We start from the raw sequence: 21,798 nt of genomic DNA, 5'->3' as shown, positions 1-21,798 counted from the left end.
TATCTATCTATCTATCTATCTATATATATATATATATATATATATATATATATATATATATATATATATATATATATATATATATATATATATATATATATATATATATATATACCTTCACTTGCAAAACTATTCGACATGTTACTCAGCTAAGTTTATATCCATAAAGCCTGACAAATCCAAAACCAATTGGATTAAAATTGTGTCTAAAACATACAAAAGACTTTTAAGTTCCTGTTTTTAAATTCAAACAACACAGTGGTTGTCTTTGCATCAGCACATTTCAAGAACAAATGCCTGGAGCTTCCTTGTTTATTGGGTTGCACTTCAGATAGCTGCCTATAAAGTGTCTGGTTCTGCTGGAGCTTTCTTCATGTGAAAGTGGAGTTTTCTCTTTCCACTGTTGCTACATGTTGTTCAGGACAAAGGGGTTGCTGCAATGTCAACCAGCTAGGTGTCCTGAGATAACGTTTTGTACCAATCGGCATTGTGCGATCAACTAAAGTTGACTATTATAACAAGGGCTGATTTCTATATATTTGGAACTGAAAGTGGCTCAATGAACTGGATTCATATAACCTGAATTTGAACAGAACATGATTTTATTTCACTGGATAAGACTGGGCTTTCTACCATCACTGTGCGTGTCTGAGGGCTTACCTTGGTCCCACTTGTTCCAGTTTAAAGATGTGTACAGTCTCCGTGTTGCTGGAAGAACAGAGGAACTGGCCATCAGGACTGAAGGACAAGGAGCTAATGTTGACATACCTGCAGACACACACACACACACACACACACACATGTATGTAAACTCGAGGGATAATTAATAATGTAAAGTGAATAATTAACTTCTTTTATGGTTTTACTGTCCTGACATTATTATGACACTAGTATTCTAAGTGCTCTGATGTCTAAGCCAGTGGTTGCCAAATTTGTGTGCCCAAGGCACACCAAAGGGCAAGTAAAGATCTCAAGGCACACCTATTGTGCAAAATGGCCTTGACACTCATATCATGTAAAATATCTGTAAATGTATATAATTATTGACTAATGCCAAATAAAATGAGACAAAGACAACTATATCACTCATCAATTATTTATTAACTAAATATTTCAAAAATTAACTTGAAACCTTATCAAATTAGGCTTCATCAAAGCAGCAACACACCTATTTAAAACAGACAGGTCCCAAAAATTCAGCACATAGAACTATCAATGCGAGGAAGCTGCACTGCCCATGGTCCTGACCTCCAAATTATTAACGGAACATTTTGAATAGGTATTGAAACGTGTGCTATTGTAAATATTTACACATGAAACTATTTTGCCTAATTACACATTAGTGAGATACGTGTGCCTGCTGGAGCGCACACATTTTTTTATCTCCTTGGTGGCACTGAGAAGAGGGCCACAACTAGCATGTTGATTAAACTATATTCATCCTCTGTTTATCTAAATAGAGATTGTGAAACAGCAGCTTAGGTTCTAAAGTACCTATTTAAAGTGACTGTTACCATTTGTGGAGTGATCAACACATCATATACTGAATTTTGCATTTGTTAGTCGGTGCTTCAAGAGAGAAAAATCAAACAGAAAGTCTCCTGAAGTCTAACTTGTAAAGTCAGAGCTTTTTCACCAAACCTGAGGTTAAAATTCATCATGGCAGCCAAGTCATTTAAACAGTACTTCACACCTCCTGTTGGAGCTAATTTTTGAATGTACAAAATACTCATAAATAAATTGTTATTGGCTTGTCTTGCAATATCCATTGTAATACAAGCTGTATCTGTTAGCCTGGATACTGAGCACAACAATCAGTAACTTGGCTAGTTTTACAACTTGTAACTGGAATATTCATTCAACTAAAAGTTAACAGATGACACTGATGCAAGATCTGAGATCCTAGATCCAAGTTCTGAGTCAAACTTGGATCTAGGACATTTAACATTTAACAACACTGACCTCTTCATGCCTCTGCGGAACTCGAACAGACGCTCGCCCTCAGGAACGGAGAAGACTCGGATCACTGTGCCCTGCGGAGACAGACAGACAGACGCTAAGCGTGTTTTCATTTTGCTTCACACCACCCATATACATCAAACTTTTTCAGTTCTTCTGTTTGCAAAAGCCTTGCAAATTCTCATTACTATTTCTTTTTCTAGTTTAAACTTTTTGCTAACTGGTAAATGTACAAAGGAAATTCATCCAGAAATACATGAAAGTGAATCTTAAACATGTGCACATCCCTATCAAATTGCAAGGTTTTATTTAGTTGTGCAAAATATAAGACTGTCATAAATAATTTTCAAAACTGCAGAAACAGGCTGCCATGAAGCTGACAGCAATGCCGAAGAAGCTGCAGAAACCTCTGGAAACTACTGCTTGCATTCTACATCTGATTATTAAATTATATAAAGAAGTGTTGAATTGAAAACAATCTGCTGTATTCTCCAAATGCTTTAAGGTTGCAAACTGAAGCCGTTTTCCTAAAAAAAAAAAAAAACACTCATTTCAGCTGAGCTAAAATCTTCTAAAATGTGGTGGAAGAAACCGTTATGATGAAACAAAACATAGTTTTGGGCCCAGTTCCAGATGTATGTTTGACACAAAGACCATAGCACGGGTCGAAAAGTAAACCATTGCCACATTAAAACATGGTGGTGGTCACATCATGAGCTCAGTTAGATTTTTTTCTTCACATGGAACTGGTCTTTTTTTTAATCAAGGCATGGCATGTTTATTTCATTTAAACACAAGGCAATCTGACATACACTGCATGAAATCAAAGGAAAACCTTGAAATAACACAAACTGCTTTGAAAAACATTGCATAAAATCAAATAAATGTTCAAATTATAGCTGCATGGTACATTTCATTGCAGTCATCGCCACAATATAACTTTTCGCAGTATTTCAATCGTAACGAAATGGTTAGAAGCAATATTTGGTAACATGGACTTCACCGCTCTAAATGCCTACATTTAATGTGTAGTTTTAGATGCTGTGATGCTAAAGCTTATAAAGATCAGTGGAGAGATAATGATGAAATAACAAGGAAGACATGGTGAGACAATGTGGCTTAATCATGATCTTTAACATCACATTGTTCAGTAATTGCATCAAAATTACCGTACATGCTTTTCAGATACATAAAAATGTAATATAATATTAAATCTCACGCTTTAATTAGTGATCAGGCAAACGATTCAGCAGTCAGAATCTTTTATCGAAAGCTGCTGAAAAAAATATTTCAACCCTGATTTACAGGAACCACCAGTTTCTGAACATCTCAGGCATTCAGGGAGTTTATTTCAGAGACGAGGAGCAGAGAAACGACATGCTGCCTCACCTTGTTTAGTTCTGGTTCAGACTGGGCAATATATGGAGATTTTAAAAATATCTAGATTTTTTTAAAAGCGATACAAGATGAGACCATATCGTGTAGATCGACTAGGTCTATGTTGCGTTATCATTATATTTTTATGTATACCAATAGGCTTTATTCAGCTGTTTCTCATATTTATCTGCAGCTGTTTGTTAAAAAATGTGTTTGTGAGAACTTGGGAAAAAGCTTTGATTCAGAGATGCCTTTTTATAATGACTTTATGAGAAGAAAAACATATGGAGATAAATGTCATATATCAGTATTCAGCCTGAAAATATTGAGATATTAATATGGGTCCATATCTCCCAGCCCTAGTTCTGGTCCTGGTCCAGGTCAAAGAAATCATGATTAGTCAGAAATACCTGCCAGATTTGACATTATACTTCAGCCTAGCAGTGAGCCCGAGTATAAATTCAGATGTAAAGTTTAGGGATAGCTGAGCCAAAATTCAGAAAATCTGTGAGATCACCTGAAGAGGGTGGTGGGCTGCAGATGTCACAACATGAAAGCTACCTGGGAGTAGATAGTAAACTGAACATGGACTAATCAGAGCACAGAACACTGGTCCACTAGAGATCAGCACAAAGTTCATGTAGAACTGTTTAAGGTCTGAATAATGGATGCAGTAATGAAATGTACTGAGCCATAACAGTTGTCTAAGATACTTCTGTGTGAATTGAGCTGTTTTGATTGTGATTTCTCATACAGAACCATTTTAGAGCTCAGGTGTCCCGTTGTTGTTTCTAGCAGACTTCCAACTCCCTCCCTCCCAAAACATGCAAAAAAAAGTTTCTCTCTTTGTGCTTTGCTTTTGCATAGACAACTATATTTACATCAAACAACCAGGCAATGGGTTCAGATTTCATTGTTTGGTGACCTGCATGTGTAACAGGAGAACTGTCGAACAGGTAGGGCTGGTTTTTTTAACATCTAATATAAAATAAAAACTAAATAAAAACTGCATGATAAAGGAATAATTAAGTCCTTAGTCACAATATGTCAGGGAGTTCCACTCACTGTCCAGACAGTTAATTAAAGAACCGCAATAGCTAATAGTCCCATGTGACATGAGACAATCAACGCATGCCCATTCCTCTTACAGTCAAACAGCCAGCTTCTAATCACATAACATAATGCTGAGAAATGTCTGATGTGTGATTTGAGATGTGAAATGTTGTAGTGCTCCTGGAACATCTAAACCTTTGGTGCAGCCTCCTTTAATACCCAATCTGGACACCCTCTCCTGTATGTCACCAGGCTGTGTAATGACACACAGTCTCCCAGAATGGTGTTAAAGGGACATATCATGCTTTTCAGTTCCTCCTGCTCACACTGAAATCATTCAGTTGTGGTCTATATAAAGTGGAAATGCAATGTTGTGGTCTAAATTCCTCGTTAATTTACCTCCACATTCCTCCTTTTTACCCTGTTTAGAGGAGTGCCTGAAAGCAACTCGTTTTGGTGCCGTTTCTTTAAATTTAAAGGAGGCACTTCACACACCGCCCCTCTCCAGGTAGCAGGGCTAAGGGGCAGTTTAAACCAAACATTTTCACTTATCCACTTGTAGCTTCGGCATCTTTCAGCTGGGACTACAAAAGCGCTACGGGAAATAAAAAGGGTGGATTCGCGAGACTGGTAAGATGGAAGTCCAAGACCTTGTTTAGAAGCTCAGCAGCAAATACTGTGACATAACTGTTCAAAAAACATAATACTAGAAAAAATCTGACCCAAAAAGAACATGAAGATATCCACGCAGCTCCTGAAGAGACTACATTCAACTTCTCTGTGCTCCTAGAGACTCCAGGTACACAACAAGTTGTATCTAAAGGAGCAATTAACGAACTTTCACCACTGGGGGGTGGGGGGGGGGGGGGTTGAGCATTGTCAAAGCAAGATATGTGTCTAAACACGCCTCTCTCTACCTCCACCGCAGGGTAAAAACAAAGGTCCCTGTCTATCTCAGAGATCTCATTGTGGTGCTAGTCAGTGTGTCTCACCCTCTCCGAGGCGCTGGCAAGTTTGGTGGCTGAGGCGTTGAAGGCAAGCCCTGCCAGAGGACTGTCATGTGCCGGGATCATGGCCACTGTGCTCTGAAATGACACACGCTGTGTTACCTTACAGGAGCAACAACAGTTGGAATCCCTCAAGTTTTAAAAAGCCTGGAAATAAATGAATTTTTTTATTGCAGCAGCATACTCTCACACTGAAAAGGTTTAAAACATTCAGCCTTTAATTTGATCATTTCAATAATAATCAGTACAGTATTATCATGTCAAGACATATCTGCTAGTTGGACAATTACTGTTAGTCTTCCAGTCAATACTTTGTGAAATCTGCGTTTTTGTCAGCAGGACAGCGCTCAGTCTTCTCCTCTGACATTTCACAGCGGAGCAGACAGACAGAACTTTCACCATTTCTCGTTATACAGTCTCTCCAGATGGTCCAGAGTCCTGGTTCCTCTCTGTGCTCAGCCCAGAGGGTTCCTAAAGGATTTGGGTCTTGAAACTGAGATGGGCATGAAAGAACGCTGACTTCCCATGATCCCATGCAATCTGACAAATTTACCAGGGTGTTTGGAAGAGAAAAAGACCCACAGCATTATGGGACCTCCACGGTGGAGGCCAGGTGCTTCTCCACATGATCCATACAGTGTTTATTGGTCTCACCTCACCAAAGCTCGCTCTTACAGTTAAATATCCTAGTTGGATTCATGAAAGTCCACATATGCACAATTGTGATAGCAGGATAAAAAAAACATTTTTTTTGGGATTAATCCCAACAACCCCTTGGCACGAAGACACTGTTTAATGGTTGCTATGGAAACTTGGTGACTCCAAGATGCAACTCTTTGCTGCAGTTCTCTTACAGAAAATGTTCTAAAATTCCCTTAGCATCCTGCTCACTGCGTGGTGGAGGATAAATATGGGTCCTGCTCCAGGCTAGTAGCCAGTAGCTTGAACAAATTGACTATTGCGTCACATTGTTAGTTATACCCCGGGGGAACAAAAGGTCATAATGACTGATTCGAGGCACTTAAAAATTCTGATCCACATGAAAAAAAAAGAGAAGTATTAAGTTAGAGCATTTATTAGAAAATGTTTTTTAGGGGTACCAATAACTGTGCTGCTGATGAAGTAGTTAAAGACAATTATGTGTTAACATGGGATGTTCTGCCCCACTGTAGAATGCACTCATATTACTGGTTGGATTTCACTGAACATTTCACTAAAAGACTAAGCTGCTTCACTAAAAGAAGAGTTTAAAGGATTGTTACACAACTGTAAGTAGTTCCAAATATTTATCACTTGGATTGTGTCTCAGGTGGCGTCAGAACAAGGGTGGTCTGGTTCTTTGCCCTGATGTGGTAATGCATTATTAGACCCCTACAAATACCCATAATTGATATGGTCAAAATCCACAAGTTTGGACTACATACATAAAAAATTAAATCAAACCTTCCTCTGAGCTACTGAAGAAACAAACCAGAATTGGATGCGGTTGGCCTAGTCTCTCATGTTGCTGCATGAAGCATCACAGAAGGAGGAGATGGAGCCATAACAGTTACAAGCCTGGAGTCAGGTGATGCAGTTTCAGGTGAACAGAAAGCTGAGGTGGTGTGTGAACCCTCTGAGAACATCTGACCCTGTTGTACTTTCCAGCAACAGAGTTAGTTGGCATGTTTTGGTTTCCTGCTATCATGTGTTATCTTACAGTAACAGGAGCACTCTGTCAGAGTGAAAACTGTTCCCATGTATTCCTGACAAAACACCGGGTTCAGGAGGAGCAGCTGTTGGACAAAAGGATTCAGGTCACAGGACAAATATCGCTCAGAGACAAACAAGTATCTGAGCACAGAGAGGGCGTAAGAGGAGCTGGACAGGAAGGGTTAGAGGAAAGCAGGATTATTGCAGATAGTCTTTATAATGATCTGCTGGCAAGTTCAGCCTAAAGTAAGATCTAAACATTTATGCAGGGAATTCTGTTTTAGCCCCTTTTTCTAATACCAGGACTTCCCGATAAAGGGAACATTTCTTCTCTACTGTGGCTACATGCATGCTTGGTATGAGGGATTGCTGCAGAGTCAATGACACAATGCCAGCATCTGTCCACTGTGGCTCTACATGCAAGTCTAAGTACACACGGCCGGTACAGTGAAACTGCGAATGGCTCATTAAATCAGCATTCACTCCAGGAGGAGTGAATGCTGGAAGTCAGAGACTCAATGCAACCTGCTGGGTTTCCTTAGATTCTAACTTCTATATTTCCATCCTTTGACTGCTATGTTTTACAACCCCATCTAACACCTATCCCAGATTCCTTCTCTTACCCACAAACGTCAAATCTGACTTTCTCCAAGCATGGCACTGGGGTTTATGGCCAAACATCTCTACTTTGGTCTCATTTGGTCCAAAGGACCTTTTTACACAAGTTTTGTGGTTTGTTCAGCTGAACTTTTGCAAACCTTTGTCATGCTACCCATATTGTCTTTGAGGAAATGGTCTTTCTTTCTGACCCAATTAAGCTAGAGATCCTTTAAAGAAATTGGCCTCTGGAAATAATTTAGTGATTTTAAGTTTCATCGGTGCTAACCGTAGACCAGCATCTTTTTTGATGAGCGAACACCATACCCAAACTCTACCAGGTTACAGTAACAATCACGCTCTCTGGAGTGGACGCTGTCCCTGAGTGAAGGAGACTCAAACTTTGTGATTTTCAGTACCAGTGAAAAGTGTGAAATAAAGTCAGAGGAAGTGCAAAGAAGTAACAAGCTAATAAAAAGTAAACTATCATGTCTACCAAATCATGATCAGGATATGTCTGCAGTTCCTTCAGGACATGAGAGAGCGGGCGAGGGCTGGACTTTCAGCAGATAAGAAGACTGAACATAACAGCAGAGATGCTCAGTTTGATCCTGGGGAGCATCACGGTCTGCCCGACATGAAACATGCTGGAGTTGGAAATGTTGTCAGCATTTTGGAAATCCCAAGTTTTAGTTAATCATCTACTTTTTCTAGAATAAATACACTGAGTGATGTTTTGGTAATGCCACTAGCAGTGCCAATCAGCAATATATAAAGTCCAATCAGCAATCTTTGTTCAAAAGAAGAGTTGAACCCAGGTTAAGAGTGACTCCTTGCTCAGATAAACAATGACCTCTGAGGGCAGGAAGGCTCCAAAAACTATTTTGAATGCTGTTCATTATACATCTGAGATCTGAATCAGCTAAAATCTGTAACCGTCGGTCAATTCTTTACAAAAACTGGAGATCAGGAATTGACCACAGATCCAAACATGATCCTAATCTGGTAATAAACTCAGTATAAATCTATGAGCATAAACGAGAGTGCATTATTTAAGGTACGATGTTAGCACGTTCTAGGCTTTCACGGTTCTTACCAAATTGTTGGTGTCATGTATAATGATGTCCCCAGAAGTGACGCTGCCAGGATATGCCAGGTAGGAGCTGGAATGATTGGTGGAAAGAGCACAGAGACCTGCAGGAAGTCAGAGGGTTCTGGTCAAGGTACTCATGTCTGACAAGAAAAGAACATTTCTAGGATTTTTGTGAAGCTGGAAGGTAAATTTAATTGACATTCTAATGAGTGGAGATTTGGAGAACTAATAGTAGTTTGTTGTTCATAATAAAACAGCTTTCTGCCAGGTTGGAAGGGATGAAGTGTAAAAAATTATGTATCAAAAGAAAATGCAAATATCAGAAATGCTCCCCCTTTTCCTGTTACTCTCACTCTACCTGAGGGGTTGGAAGGAGTGTTGAGCAGAGTCTTGAGAAGTTTCATGTCTTTAATGTTGTGGACATAAATGGACTCCTCGAGGAAAACCACCAGCCTCTGCAAGACAAAGCAGCATTCAGGCACACCAGTGAAAATCCTTGAAGAGTGTCTCAGGTATCCACAGCCGTTGGCTCCCAGCGAGCAGGTTTCCAGGAAAATCAGTGTGAGAGGATCTCTTGATTTCAGAGATGATCCTTCTGTCCACGGTCTGCCTCCAGAGCCACAGCTGGAGCCTAATGTTCCCACTAAGAACATGAACTCTGTCCTCTTTGACCAAAAGAACTGACAGACAATAAAGGCATCATAAATATTTGGCAACATTCAGTTTTTTCTGGCAGTAAAAGGCCAAGTTAGAAATGAATCTGTGTTGGAGACACACACAAGAAAAATAACATCTTCTGAATTATCTGCCAGCAGAAGTCTTCATATAACGCTGGAGGTTTATGAGTAATATTCAGATTGTTCCCTACGTTTTTGAAAATTCTTACTGATTGACCCCTGAATCAGAGGTCAATCTGGCACCTCTGATGTGTCTGTAACATTTTTTCTGGTTTATTAGATTAAATGTGTAACTATTGCCCCTTTTCCATTAGTTCCAAAGCAAATCGGTTTGCTATGGATCCTCTACGGTTCAGTTTTGATCGTCCCCGTTAAACCTGTAGATCCACTATGCAGGCCTGCTTATGAGACTGAGTTCACCTACAACTCTTCAGTCTCGTGGAGAAGAGACGAAATGTGTCAACAAGGAAGAACCTGTCCAGAGGACCAATCCATTTTATTTTCTTTGTAATCTTGTGTTAACATTCTTGTTTCATTGATTTGGCCATCTATCATCTTTATTCTGTAATCTACAAATATTTACTATTCCGGGTTGTTTATGTTTTGCATTTTTACAGAATATTTAGTAAAACATTTTGATTTAAATCAACTCTGACAAGATGTGTTAAGTCTACATTTAATGTATTGTTTAGAACAGCCAATTTGTGCTTTTTATTTTGTTTATGAACTTAGCTTACCTGTGTTCCAGGAAGAAGTACTTCTTCTTCTTCTTTTTGTTTTAAGGCAGATTGCAACATTAACTGTAATGTGCATACCACCACCTGCCATGTCTGATGGGATTGCTTTATATCATATTTAAATATTAATAATAAAAACTAAATCCTACAGTATATTGTCCAAGATATTACAATAGCTTTCCCTCTTTCCTGTTGTTCCTAATAAACCTTTAAGATTCCATTCCCGTCCTACACTTCTTATCTTTTGATTTGATTTAATCCTTTCATCATCATATTTCCTAGAATGGAATAATATACACTTCTACACTTTCTGTGGTTTTACCTAATATAAACAAAATTTGTTTGACCCTGTATGACTGACTCTTAATCTAGTTAAAAAACTCACATCTCTTCAGTTTTTTCTAATCACACCCATGGCATAATGCCATTAATAGATTTCTGCACATTATAATAATTCCTTCCACTTTTATCCGTGTCCCACCTATCCTGCCGTTTCTTCATAATTCTTTTGATTATTGTCTTAGATTCTCCTTTTCCAAAAGGTATATTAATAATATAATTCGTCCTAATTGATCTTTTAGCTGTTTTCAGGAGCAAGTGCAACCTCGCTTCCTGTATTTATAGTTTCCTGTGTAATGGCGATATCACAGGAAGGGACCAGGTGATGAAGGTGTTAGTTTCGTATATGTTACTGTGTAAGGTAATGGCTACTCTCTAAATGTTCTTTGATCGTTGCTGGTATGAATGAAAGTATGAAAGTATCAATAAATGCATAACTTTAATGTTTGGCATTACCTGGTACATGTAATATTCCAGTGGAAGCTTAACATTCATTTTGGTTACATAACTCAGTTATGTTATAAATTAACCTAACTGAGTTCAGTTATGTTCATTTATATCATGTTCTCTTTTAAGTTAATAATTTGTGGATTTTTGCAATTTTTTTTATTGGCACGATTTTTATAAATAAACCACCTACTACACAGGACAACATCTGTCTACGGCCCTTCTCCAGCCAATTTGGCCAGGCTGTTTACTGTTCAAGAATTCTAATAAAAAAATGAGTTTGATGATGTGAACAATTAATATCTGTGTGAAAATCAAAAAGAGAGTAAGTCTGTAAGGATGCATATAGCTTTAAAGAGAGCTACATCTCTCACCTGTGTCATACAGACATTGTTTTTAGACCATTACACACAGTAATAAGATGCATGATGGTCAAAGGATAAAAGAGACCAAATAACGTGCATGTGTTTTTTGATGGTGGTAGGATAGGAAGGCTGAAGCACACACAGAGAACCCCTGCATGCAAGGGAAGAACATTTATACTATACACAGAAATACCCCAAGACCTCCATACTGCAGGGTAAGAGTACTAACAGCACCACTGTGTAACCCTAACGCATAGCATGACAGAGAGAATATTGTAGTTATGAAGAATAGAGATGCAACAGTCAATCAGCCAGATCAGAATCTGCTTTAACACATCTGATTCCAGTATGAGCTCATTAGTAGAGCTCTGCAGCGTTTGACTGCATGCTGGTGAGCTAGTTTAGCCATTTGATTCAGGCGTGCAGGGCAAGAGGTACATCTAAAAGTTGCAGGACACCCGCCCTGGAGGATTTGAGTCTGAGAGGACTGCCTTAGACTGGAACACATGGTAGCTGTGGGTGTGAAACAGTGTGAGTACCTGTCTGTTGAGCTTGATGGTAAGGATTTTGTTGGGGTAGCTGTAGTTACAAATCTCCGTCCCTTTCTTAAAGTGATAGATGTTCATCCGCTGCGGCATGGCAGCGCTCACCACCACGACCAAACTGCTGGAGAACAGACGCTCTACGATGTAGACATCTGGAGTGTTTGCTGAAAAAGAACACAAAACAGATGTTCTTTCATGATTAATCAGATCACAGGTTTAACCAAAGGTGAAGATCACACCTTTGGTTACAGCAAATTACAAAACAACAAATTCCAAAGAAACAATCGGTCAGACACCTAAAGACCTGTCGTCTTTCTGGTTTCAGGTCTGAAAGCATTTGTCGCACAGCATTACGCTACACTTAGACAGACATAAACTCAGACAGATTTATTAAGCTTTAGTTTTTTGGTCACAACAGTGTATAAAAGGATTGTTGTCTAAATGCACTGAGGAATCCTTTGGTGACTGAAGTATATCTTGAAGTATATCTTAATCTTCAGGTATGAGGGACAGTGTCAGAAACTCAAAATCAGATCATCTGATCATTGACTGCACAAAACCTAACAACATTATTCCGTGTGGAGGGTGGGTTACTGGAGTAAGAAGAATCAAAGTTTGCCGTTTTTAGACTTCAGTAGGAGCCGTCCAGTTCATTCCTTCTCCAGTTTGTACTTTTGAAGGGCCAGGGTCTACATTCTCTAGCAGTGACGTGGACTCAGCGGAGGGTGGTGAGGCAGTGGCTCATCCGTCATCATGACAAATACTATTCTAACAATGATAAGCAAAAGTCAATTTGTCCATTTACCTGTTCTATAAATTTGTTGTCAGTGTAAATTCAACATTTTAATGGTAAAAATCTATGAAAGAAATATAAGTTCACTAAAATCCAACTTCTTTTAGACATTTAATCTAGAACACTGAATTTTTACCCAGTCAAATTATGTATGATTTGGCTCAAAAAAATTCACCTTCAAAGATTCGCCTGCAAGTCTGTTGACCTTGTGACTCAAACCAAAGCAATCAGTACTAGATTGAGTCAGGCAGCTTTTAGTCAAGCAGATTGCGCTCATTTGATCACATGATCTAGTGCAAAAGGTCAACACTTGCAGATGAATTTCTGCAGATGAATTTTTGCAGGAAGTTTTTTTTCTGGCAGATTTGTGCTGGTGAATTTAAAGTAAAGAAAATCCCATACAGAAATTCTCAGGATAGAAATTTGGTTACAAGTCCAATGCCTGATTCTAATGGGAATATATTTATTCGATATTCGGCAGATTTTAAGTATTTCTCGTTCAAATACATGAAAGAAGAATTTGGTGAGGCAGTGAGGAATTGTGCCTCTCTGCTGATGCCTCTGTGTCACACACACTGACTGATAGAGGTGGTTGGAGAATGTCCATTGCTCTCTTTATATTGCTAATATACTTCTTTTTTTATACGTGTACTACGCATGTTGACGTTTCCCAGTCTGGTTATTATATTTAATGAACGTGTTTGATCTATTTAGTCTGCCTAATGTGCCATAAATGTGTAGTGAAAATGCGTTGGTAGGGGCAGTACTGAGCCATAGGAACAATGGGTAACAGGCGACTGTCGCTGCATACTCTTCTTTGACACAGAAGGCGCAAGTGTTGCACCAACAAGTCTAATGGTACACTATTTTTTTTTATTAGTATGACGGCCAGCTCCAGAGCTGAAAAGATATGCCTCAAACAAGTGGAGAAAGATAACTGGAGGAGTACAACCATAAAGATGGGTTGTGTCCTATATCTGCATTTCGTTGCCTTGTACCTGTACCTGTGTAATGACAATAAAGTTGAATCTAATCTAATCTAATCTGGCAATGTAGCACTAAGAATCGTTGTCTCAATGCCACAAAGAGCCCCACAGATTTTACTTTCACAAGTGGAGCCTTACTGCTTTTGTCATAGTTCTTCGCTTGATTTATATATCTAAGAAGCTTTATTAGAATTTTTGCTGGGACTGTTTAATTTTCAATGGACACTGAAAGGAAGGTAAAAGAGGAAAGAAAAGGAGAGAAATAGATGAGAGAAAATGATAAAAGGTATAAAAGCTGAAAGAGAAAGAGGTGAGGAAAGGGAGAGAGCAATATAACATCCTCTAAGTCTGCTTCTTCACCTACAACAAAAGATATAAAAAGAACAGCAAAACCAACTGATAAGGTATTACAGAAACTATGTATTACAAACTTTATCGGGCCCCAACAGAGCCAAGGGGGACCAGGCCCCACGAAGCAGCTTCCAGGAGCGAGCCGGCACCCGCAGAACCGCCATGAACCAGGACCGAGATGATGATGCACCACTTTATGTTAGTCTTTCACAAAAGGTCAAAACAAAATAGACTGAAGTTAGTCATTGGAAGGTGAAACGTAATTAATCCACTCCTTCATTGCACGGGTAAACCTAAAAAACACCAGAACAGTTCATTCACCCACTGAATCATCTGCTTTATCTTCCCACAGAGCCACTAGAAACTGTCCTAGACATTGCTTCTGCAGAAGCAAACATTTCTAGGAACTCCCAGTGCAAGCCCAGCTGGAGCCTTCAATAAGTATCAGAATAACTAATACTTTCTCTTACAGTGTACTTGTGATTAATTTTATTATTAAAAAGGAGTAAAACCTTTGGAAGCAGAACCTCATGAAAGGCGACACCCAAGGGAGATCCCGCTTTTAACGGAAATAGATTAAGCTTTCCAGGTATGAACCAAAACACTGATTACATTGTTTAAATGTAACCTTAGTCTGGTGATCTTCACCAAACTCAGTGATCTGTTAAGAGAAACCTGAGGAGATGTGAAAAAGCCTCAGGCATGAGGCAGCTGATAAAACAGTTCAGTTTGAAAGAAAGACAACATAGTTGCTCAACAAACTCTGAAAAAGTGAGCCTATAATTGACACATGGATCCAAGCTACACAGGGTCACATTGGTATTATTTAACAGCTAAACTGACAAAATATTAAAACAGCTATCAGTAATTTCTTAATGCTAGTGGTTATGCTCTATTACATCAATATCAAATTATTGATGTCATAATGAAATTTCTGATGATGTTCTCTGACGTTCCCCTCTTTAAAGCTGCTGTAGCGAGTTCTGAGAAAACAGTGGACTCAGCATGAAAAGCAGAAGGTTTAACTAACATATAACCCACTGTTGGTGAATTTAAGTCAGATTTAATGGCTTATAAAATATAGTTGATCTTAAAAAATATGTTTATAATTATTGCCAAGTTACTTAATTCAGTGCATTAACTAGAAAAACAACTCTCATGGAGTGGAGATGTATCAGGAAGGTGCTCAGCCGGTAGAGGTTAGAAGACACAGAGTAGAGTTCACAGTACGACAGGAGCTACAATCCAGCATGTGGCTGATGGCCCAGCGGAGCAAACAGATAAACGGTAATATTAAAAAAAAAAATAATAATATTATTGAAAAGTTTATTTTTTGGTAACTCGGTTCACTAAGGGAAACACATTATATAGATTAACACAGACTGATGTGGTTTTAAAGTAGCTGTAAGTATGATATTTACTGTAAAATCAACCTAAATCATTCTCATTTCTCACCCAGGATTGAAATAACATTCCCTATAAACAATCAGTCCTCTCCATCAATGAGATCTCAGTCACGTTTTTCTCCTTTCAAACCTAGTGGTACGGTCCGGAACTACTTCGGTTCAGAGTGTAGTCCGTGTTTACTTCCTGGTTCCTGAGCCAATCATATGGGAGTTCCCACGGTTCCCAAAACAGAGCGCAGCATTTGGTATTTTATCTTGGCAGCAGCCTGCTAACACGGAAGCCAGAAAGAGAAGCGGACCAGAAATAGAACAAAATACATCACCATATACCTACACTATGGAAGTAAAAATTCACATCAACAACACAACGTTGAAAAACAGCATATTAGATTGTTGTGATTGGTAAACTGTTGTACCGATTTGAGCTACAATGTGTGAACATTACTTATAACTCCTTTAAAGTCTTTATTTCTGTTAATCACTTGGTGGTTTTTTTTTATCCACCTCCAGCTAATACATGCACAGCATTTATGATTAGAATATTGAATCAGACCAATAAAAAAAAATGTCCTACAATTTCCCCCTTATGGGACAAAGGAATTTCTTATCTCTGATCTCATACTAATTTAAAAGCTGTTATTTTTTAAACGGGTACAAGCAAGAATCTTAAAAATGCCTTTATTAATCCTTTCAGCAACACGATCACATCATAGTATATCAACATTTGAACAGCTTAGCCTGATGAACCATGTGGACAGAATAAACAGCGTTTATAATAAACTAAAAGCCAATTGGCCCAGAGACAGGGCCAATTGGCTTAACCACAATTTTAACTAGCTATCCAACCAGAGCCCACCGCACGAACCCAGAGGTGCCTAGACCAGACCATCGTGCCACTCCCACATGCCACTCACACACACACACACACCCATCCCAACCATCCCTCCATGCCTCCCTGGCTAGATGGCCCGCTCCTCCATCGGGCCTCAAACTCTTAATGGCAGTCAGAGAACAAGGGCGTGAAAAGACCCCAAGTCTACTGCCCCCTGCTCAAATGTCATGTTGTTGCATGTTGTCCCGCCAAAAAACGCACACAACCCACCCAGAACCCTCAAGTGTCTATGTGCAGTTGGACATTTGAAGGCAGGGGCAGACGATTCAATCCCTACCTTGATCAGTGATTGATGTTTAACTCAAACTGAGGAAAAGTTACTGACCACTCTCATGGATGCAGTCCAGTTTTTCCACCGAGGTCAGAGAGAAAAGCTTGTAGCCACTCCTGGTTCCCATCGCCAGTGACCTGCAACACACAACCATTAGATATCCAAGCTGGTTAAAAGTGACGGTATATAAAAAGCCTTTGGTGTCCTTTATCACAAATATATCTGCATGTATGTGTAACCCAGGTTACAATCCCTTGGTCCTTTTTTTTCCCAGTACCTGAACACACCACAAGACACACCCCTGTTGTCTAACCAATCATGAAGTTCAGGCACATTTTATAAGCTGAGGTGAGTTTCCCCAATCAGTAGTGAGGGGGAAGTCACCGGAGCAGCTGCACTTGGTATGTCTCTATACACAATACATTTTATTCACTGATTTTTTTTCCCATCTTAAATGCTTGTTGATTCTAGTATGAGACTGTATTTGTAGTGTCTACTGCCGTGGTGTTAGAAACATCTGGTTCCACGGTGTGTTGAATATCTGCGGGAATTGGTGAGTCTGTTGTTGTTCACTAGATAGCATGGCTATCTATTGTGCTGAAATGCTCTGTTTGCTCAATGCTAATAGCATTAGCATTTTTAATATAATTCTATAGGGCTGTGATGGCTGGTAGCATTAGCAATGCTAGTAGCATTTGTGCTCGATTTGCTCCTATTGAGTTTTATTTGTTTTACTTAATGAGAATGCAAACTTAACGTTTTGTTAAGTATTTAAGTTGTTGTTTATACATTGAATGACAAGAATATCAATTGTATTGAATGGAATGTTGTAGATATTCCTAATGTGTACACAGAATATAGACTATAATACTAGCTAGTAGATAAATTAAGAGAATAGTGGTTAACCCATGGGTCCTGGTTATTTAATACAGGCCAGGTGAGCCCAGCTGTGGGTCAATTGATGGTGAGCTACTACCTGGAACAGAACCTGCCCCTATACATCCTCATCCTGTGGGTCTGGTAGGAGGCTGCTGCAGCTTTGCTCAACCCCTCCATTTTCCTTTACACATCTGTCCAATTACTAAGACTTGGATAAAGGACTGATTGCATCTCTCAAATCATTCTCTCTATTTAGATGCAATCTTTTGAGTACTCCTGATTATGTTTTATTTTGTTAAATTCTGTGAACTACGGAGTCTATGAAACTGAATTATCTGAAGTGCACTGTGAAAACTAACTTGTCTGCAGATTGTAAATATTTTGGATATTGTTTGTTGTTTGTTGTGGGTTTTTTTTTTTTTTTGTTTTTTTTTTTTTGTTTCACATAATATATGGTACCAACACCAAATATAAGCATCTGCCTTTGTGTCATTATTTACTCTTTCAACACCTCCTTAAACCGAACCATTTGTCTTCTGATACCCCACGTATATGTTACATATGCGTCTGTAGTCATGGGATTACAAACATGGCTGCATAATATATTGCAAACTTATTGTTAAACCAATATTACTGCATACAGTATATATGCCACAAATAACTGCCTGGACTGCAATAAAGTCAGCAGACTATTTAAGCATCCAGGCTCTCTATGCCAGATGGATATTTGGTGACACTTGTTTAATGTAGCATAAAAAGTTATAGAAGGTAAAGGCTCTAGGAAACTGTTAAAAAACTGCAACTAGAGCAGAAGCTGTTTCTTTCGTTTTAGTGTTATTCCTGTAGATAAGATAGAACTTTATTGATCTCTCAATTTTACTCGATTTACTTCTGATTTCGGCTCTTATAAGCAACAGTAGGTGCACAAAGGAGGAAAAGGTGCATGAGGTATTTACAGTACATCCAGATATATACAGTGGAGGGGAAAAAATTAAATATCAAAATATTACATAGTTATTGCAGTGTTCAGGATTATTACTGGATGGAGATGGAGAATACTCATCTAAAACCAAAGGTGGGAAGTTATAAACTCTTTTAAAAATATTTGTTGTGACATTCACCAATATCATAATTTGTAATATATATTTTTTCCTGATATGCAGTTCTAGTTACAAATAAACCTGATTGAATCCTAACTTTACACACCCAGTTATGTCAGCCAGCGGGTGCACCATGCAAGGCTGGTTAGACTCCACACATTTAAAACAGTAAATGAGTAGAGTTAACCAGTCCCTTTACATCACATGGGACTCTTTCTGTCAAACTAGTCAAGGAGCTTTGTAATGAAAATAAAATAGTAGAATTTCTCCTTTGAGTCAGCCACATCAGACATTTTAGAGAAGAAATTAGTGCACTGTAATAATAGCTATAAGAGCTACATCTGATTCTATTTTAGGAACCAAAATGAAGCCTGCAGGCTGAGAGCAAACTGCTCTGATATACAGAGATCTTTAATTTTATATAAAACTCTTTTATTGTCTTGTATTTTATTACGTTTTTACAGGAAAGTGTTGAAGCCAAGCTGATATGAGAGAAATCTCTTGTAGGTCCAATGAGTGATCGCACTGAAGCACTTCGGATCAGATCGAGGCCCTGATAACAAGGTCATCCTGAAACAAGGCGATCCAAGACCATCCAGCCACGCGCAGATCACATTTTTCAGGATGGCTTTGGAGAAGGGATGTTAATGCTTTATGAAACTGAGCAGAAGAACTCATCATCTGGACCTTACCAGGTCTAAATAAGTGATTCAAGTGTTAAGAGTGGGACATAGTGGGAGAAATGTGTGTTGAATAAAACAGGTTCTGTAAGTGTAGGTTTATTGAACCTTGCCTATACAGTAATCAATTCCAGCCCATCTAACAGTAGCAGCTTTGTAATGCTGACTCAGGCCTTTTGCAATCGATTGTTCCTCAAACGATCTGTTTGATGAACGCTGGAAGCTGCTTGTTATGGACAGGGAAATATTCCAGAATCTGTTACTATCAAGAACTACTTTGTGTTGGTCTAGCTCATAAAATTCAAATAAAACTAAAACACATGGGGGTTGGAAAGTGACAAAGTGGAGCTGATTTTACGCTATAGCAAAACAAGATGTGACCTGAAGTTCTGTGGCTTGTTGATTCAGATCAGCTTCAGATGCATTAAATCTAAACCACTGCTGGGTACACCGCTGTTCCTGTGCAGGATGACAACATCCCCGTTTTGCAATAGAAGTTGCTACCACAGCCAACATAACACTGTGTCGGCCCAATCAAAGGTTTAAATGCTGCATCGCATTCTAACTACATTTTGGGAGTTTCCAGGTTTTGGTGCATTTTGTACGAGCCATTCACAAATAAAACAGTGGTGCAAATAAACGTTAAAAGCCTCAGGTCACTATTCTCTCTTGTGATGCGCCGGTGGACTTCTTTCCTGAACTATGAACTGAACTTGGCTGCATCAAGCGTTGGTAGAACTCTTGTTTTCTGGATGTTTCCAGCACAGAGTGGGTCAAACTCAGTGAAGCAGGATATATTTCCCACAATGCACCCCTGCAGTAGATACCTCCTCTAACCCAACCATGCCTTGTCCAGCCCTACCTTTTCCAAACTCAACCTTTTCATTCAACTCCATGTTGAGTTGGTTTGTCCAACACATTCCACAGATACTTGATTGGATTAAAATCCGGGGACTATGGAAGCCTTCTTAATTTGTGACAGGAAGCCTTCTGTATCCTATAAAAGGGTGAACACAGTCTGCAACACCACCTAGGATGGTGGTCCTAGTCAAAGTACCGTAACAGACACGTGGCAGACAGCTACGCCCTAAAGCATTGTATTTTAGAATATAATAATATTCATTATGGGCTGCACAGTGGAACAGTTGGTAGCACTGCTACCTTGCAGAAAGAAGGTCCTGGGTTTGAATCCTGGCCTGGGGACATGTTCTCTCTTTTCATGCCTGGGTTCTCTCTGGGTACTCTGGCTTCCTCCCACAGTCCAAAGCAGGACTATTAAGTTATCTCTGTGCTGCCCTGTGATGGACAGGCAACTTGTCCAGAGTGTACCCTGCCTCCTGCCCAATGGCCACTGCATATAGCACCCCTCCATAATCTGTTTTATTGCTTATTTCAATATATCTTGCACCTCTAAATCTGGATATGCTCTGATCTAGTTGATCCATCCAAGCGCTTGTCAAGCTTGCATACCTCCACGCACCTTTTTCCTCCTTCAAATACCAAAGCTCTGGGGACAAAATGTTCCCTTACTGTCTAATATACCCCACCCACTGACAGGAGCCATAATAAAGAGATCATCAGGGTTATTCGCCTCATCTGTCAGTGGTCATCATTTTTTTGCCTGTTCTGTGTACATGCTGTGAATCAAAACAGCTCAGATCCAGTTCAAGCATGTGGAAGAAGCTAAAGGACAAAGTGTGTAGGGATCATTTCCGGTCCAAACGGTGTTAAACCAATGGTTCGGTAACTGGGATTGTTGCGGCTGTTTACCAGCTGACTCTAGCGGATCATTTGTTCTGGACGGACTGTTTAGTCCCACTTCCTCTCTAAGTGAGTGTTGCCGTGGATGGGTCCACAGCTGACTCATCCACGCCACAGCCGCTTGCTTACGTGGAGTCCTGGTTGAAAGAGGCGCAGCCGAACTGGCGGCCCGGCTCGCCCGCTCCGTCCGCTTCCTCCATCCCGCTCCCCAGCGACCTCCTTCCCTCCCTCCGAACTGGACTGGAGGCCCGGGATCCGTCGCGCCTCTTGGCTCGATGTCTGCGGCGGAGGACGGCCCCAGCTCAGGAGAACCGGGGAGCGGGTCCTGCGGGTCCGGCGGCGGCAGGCTGCTGCTGGCTCTCCCCGCTGGATCGACGCTCAGATTCGGTGTCGGCGCGGTTCTCCGGAGGGCTCGGACATCCAGAGCCCGCAGGAAAAATAACAGTTAAACCGAAGCAAAAACAAGAACAGCTGACGGGGTTACGTCACACAGGCTCCTTTAATGATTGGCTGAAAGTCAAGCTGCGCTGTCGACGGTTTGATGCTGATTGGTCCACGGTTCGGTGGTGCTTTTTTATTGGCTCAGGGAGATTTGTGTGCGGCGTGTTTCTTCACGTCATACGGTCTGGTTAGGTTCTGTGAAGAGGAAAATATGACATTAGGAAAGTTCTTCAGAAAATAAAGGTCGACCAGAGGACTGTGACAGCAGGACCCAGCTGGGACCATAAACACCCTGCTGCTTAAAGAAACCTGGTTAATGTTAGCTTCAGGGCCCTGCAAAGCCTTTCAAA

General features: G+C 39.8%; 1 protein-coding gene across 2 annotated transcripts in view; it reads right to left on the bottom strand.

Moving 5' to 3' along the window:
• Positions 1-21,544, bottom strand: part of wipi1 (WD repeat domain, phosphoinositide interacting 1) — a 29,629-nt gene extending 8,085 nt beyond the window's left edge. The window contains exons 1-8 of one of the 2 annotated variants that reach the window (XM_036148560.1): positions 21,137-21,544; positions 16,642-16,724; positions 11,883-12,052; positions 9,137-9,233; positions 8,782-8,879; positions 5,382-5,474; positions 1,963-2,033; positions 661-768 (exon numbers count right to left, since the gene is read on the bottom strand). In XM_036148560.1, coding sequence (XP_036004453.1) covers positions 661-768; positions 1,963-2,033; positions 5,382-5,474; positions 8,782-8,879; positions 9,137-9,233; positions 11,883-12,052; positions 16,642-16,724; positions 21,137-21,207 — 791 coding nt within the window. In that variant the 5' untranslated portion in view covers positions 21,208-21,544. The remainder of the gene's footprint in view (positions 1-660; positions 769-1,962; positions 2,034-5,381; positions 5,475-8,781; positions 8,880-9,136; positions 9,234-11,882; positions 12,053-16,641; positions 16,725-21,136) is intronic. The other variant, XM_036148559.1, reaches the window with a different exon arrangement.
• Positions 21,545-21,798: the final 254 nt, after the last annotated feature.

This window comes from Fundulus heteroclitus, chromosome 16 (assembly GCF_011125445.2).
Source record: "Fundulus heteroclitus isolate FHET01 chromosome 16, MU-UCD_Fhet_4.1, whole genome shotgun sequence".
NCBI classification, from domain to species: Eukaryota; Metazoa; Chordata; class Actinopteri; order Cyprinodontiformes; family Fundulidae; genus Fundulus; species Fundulus heteroclitus.
The sequence above is the reverse complement of the archived record's forward strand: the minus strand, read 5'-3'. Positions and strand labels throughout refer to the sequence as shown.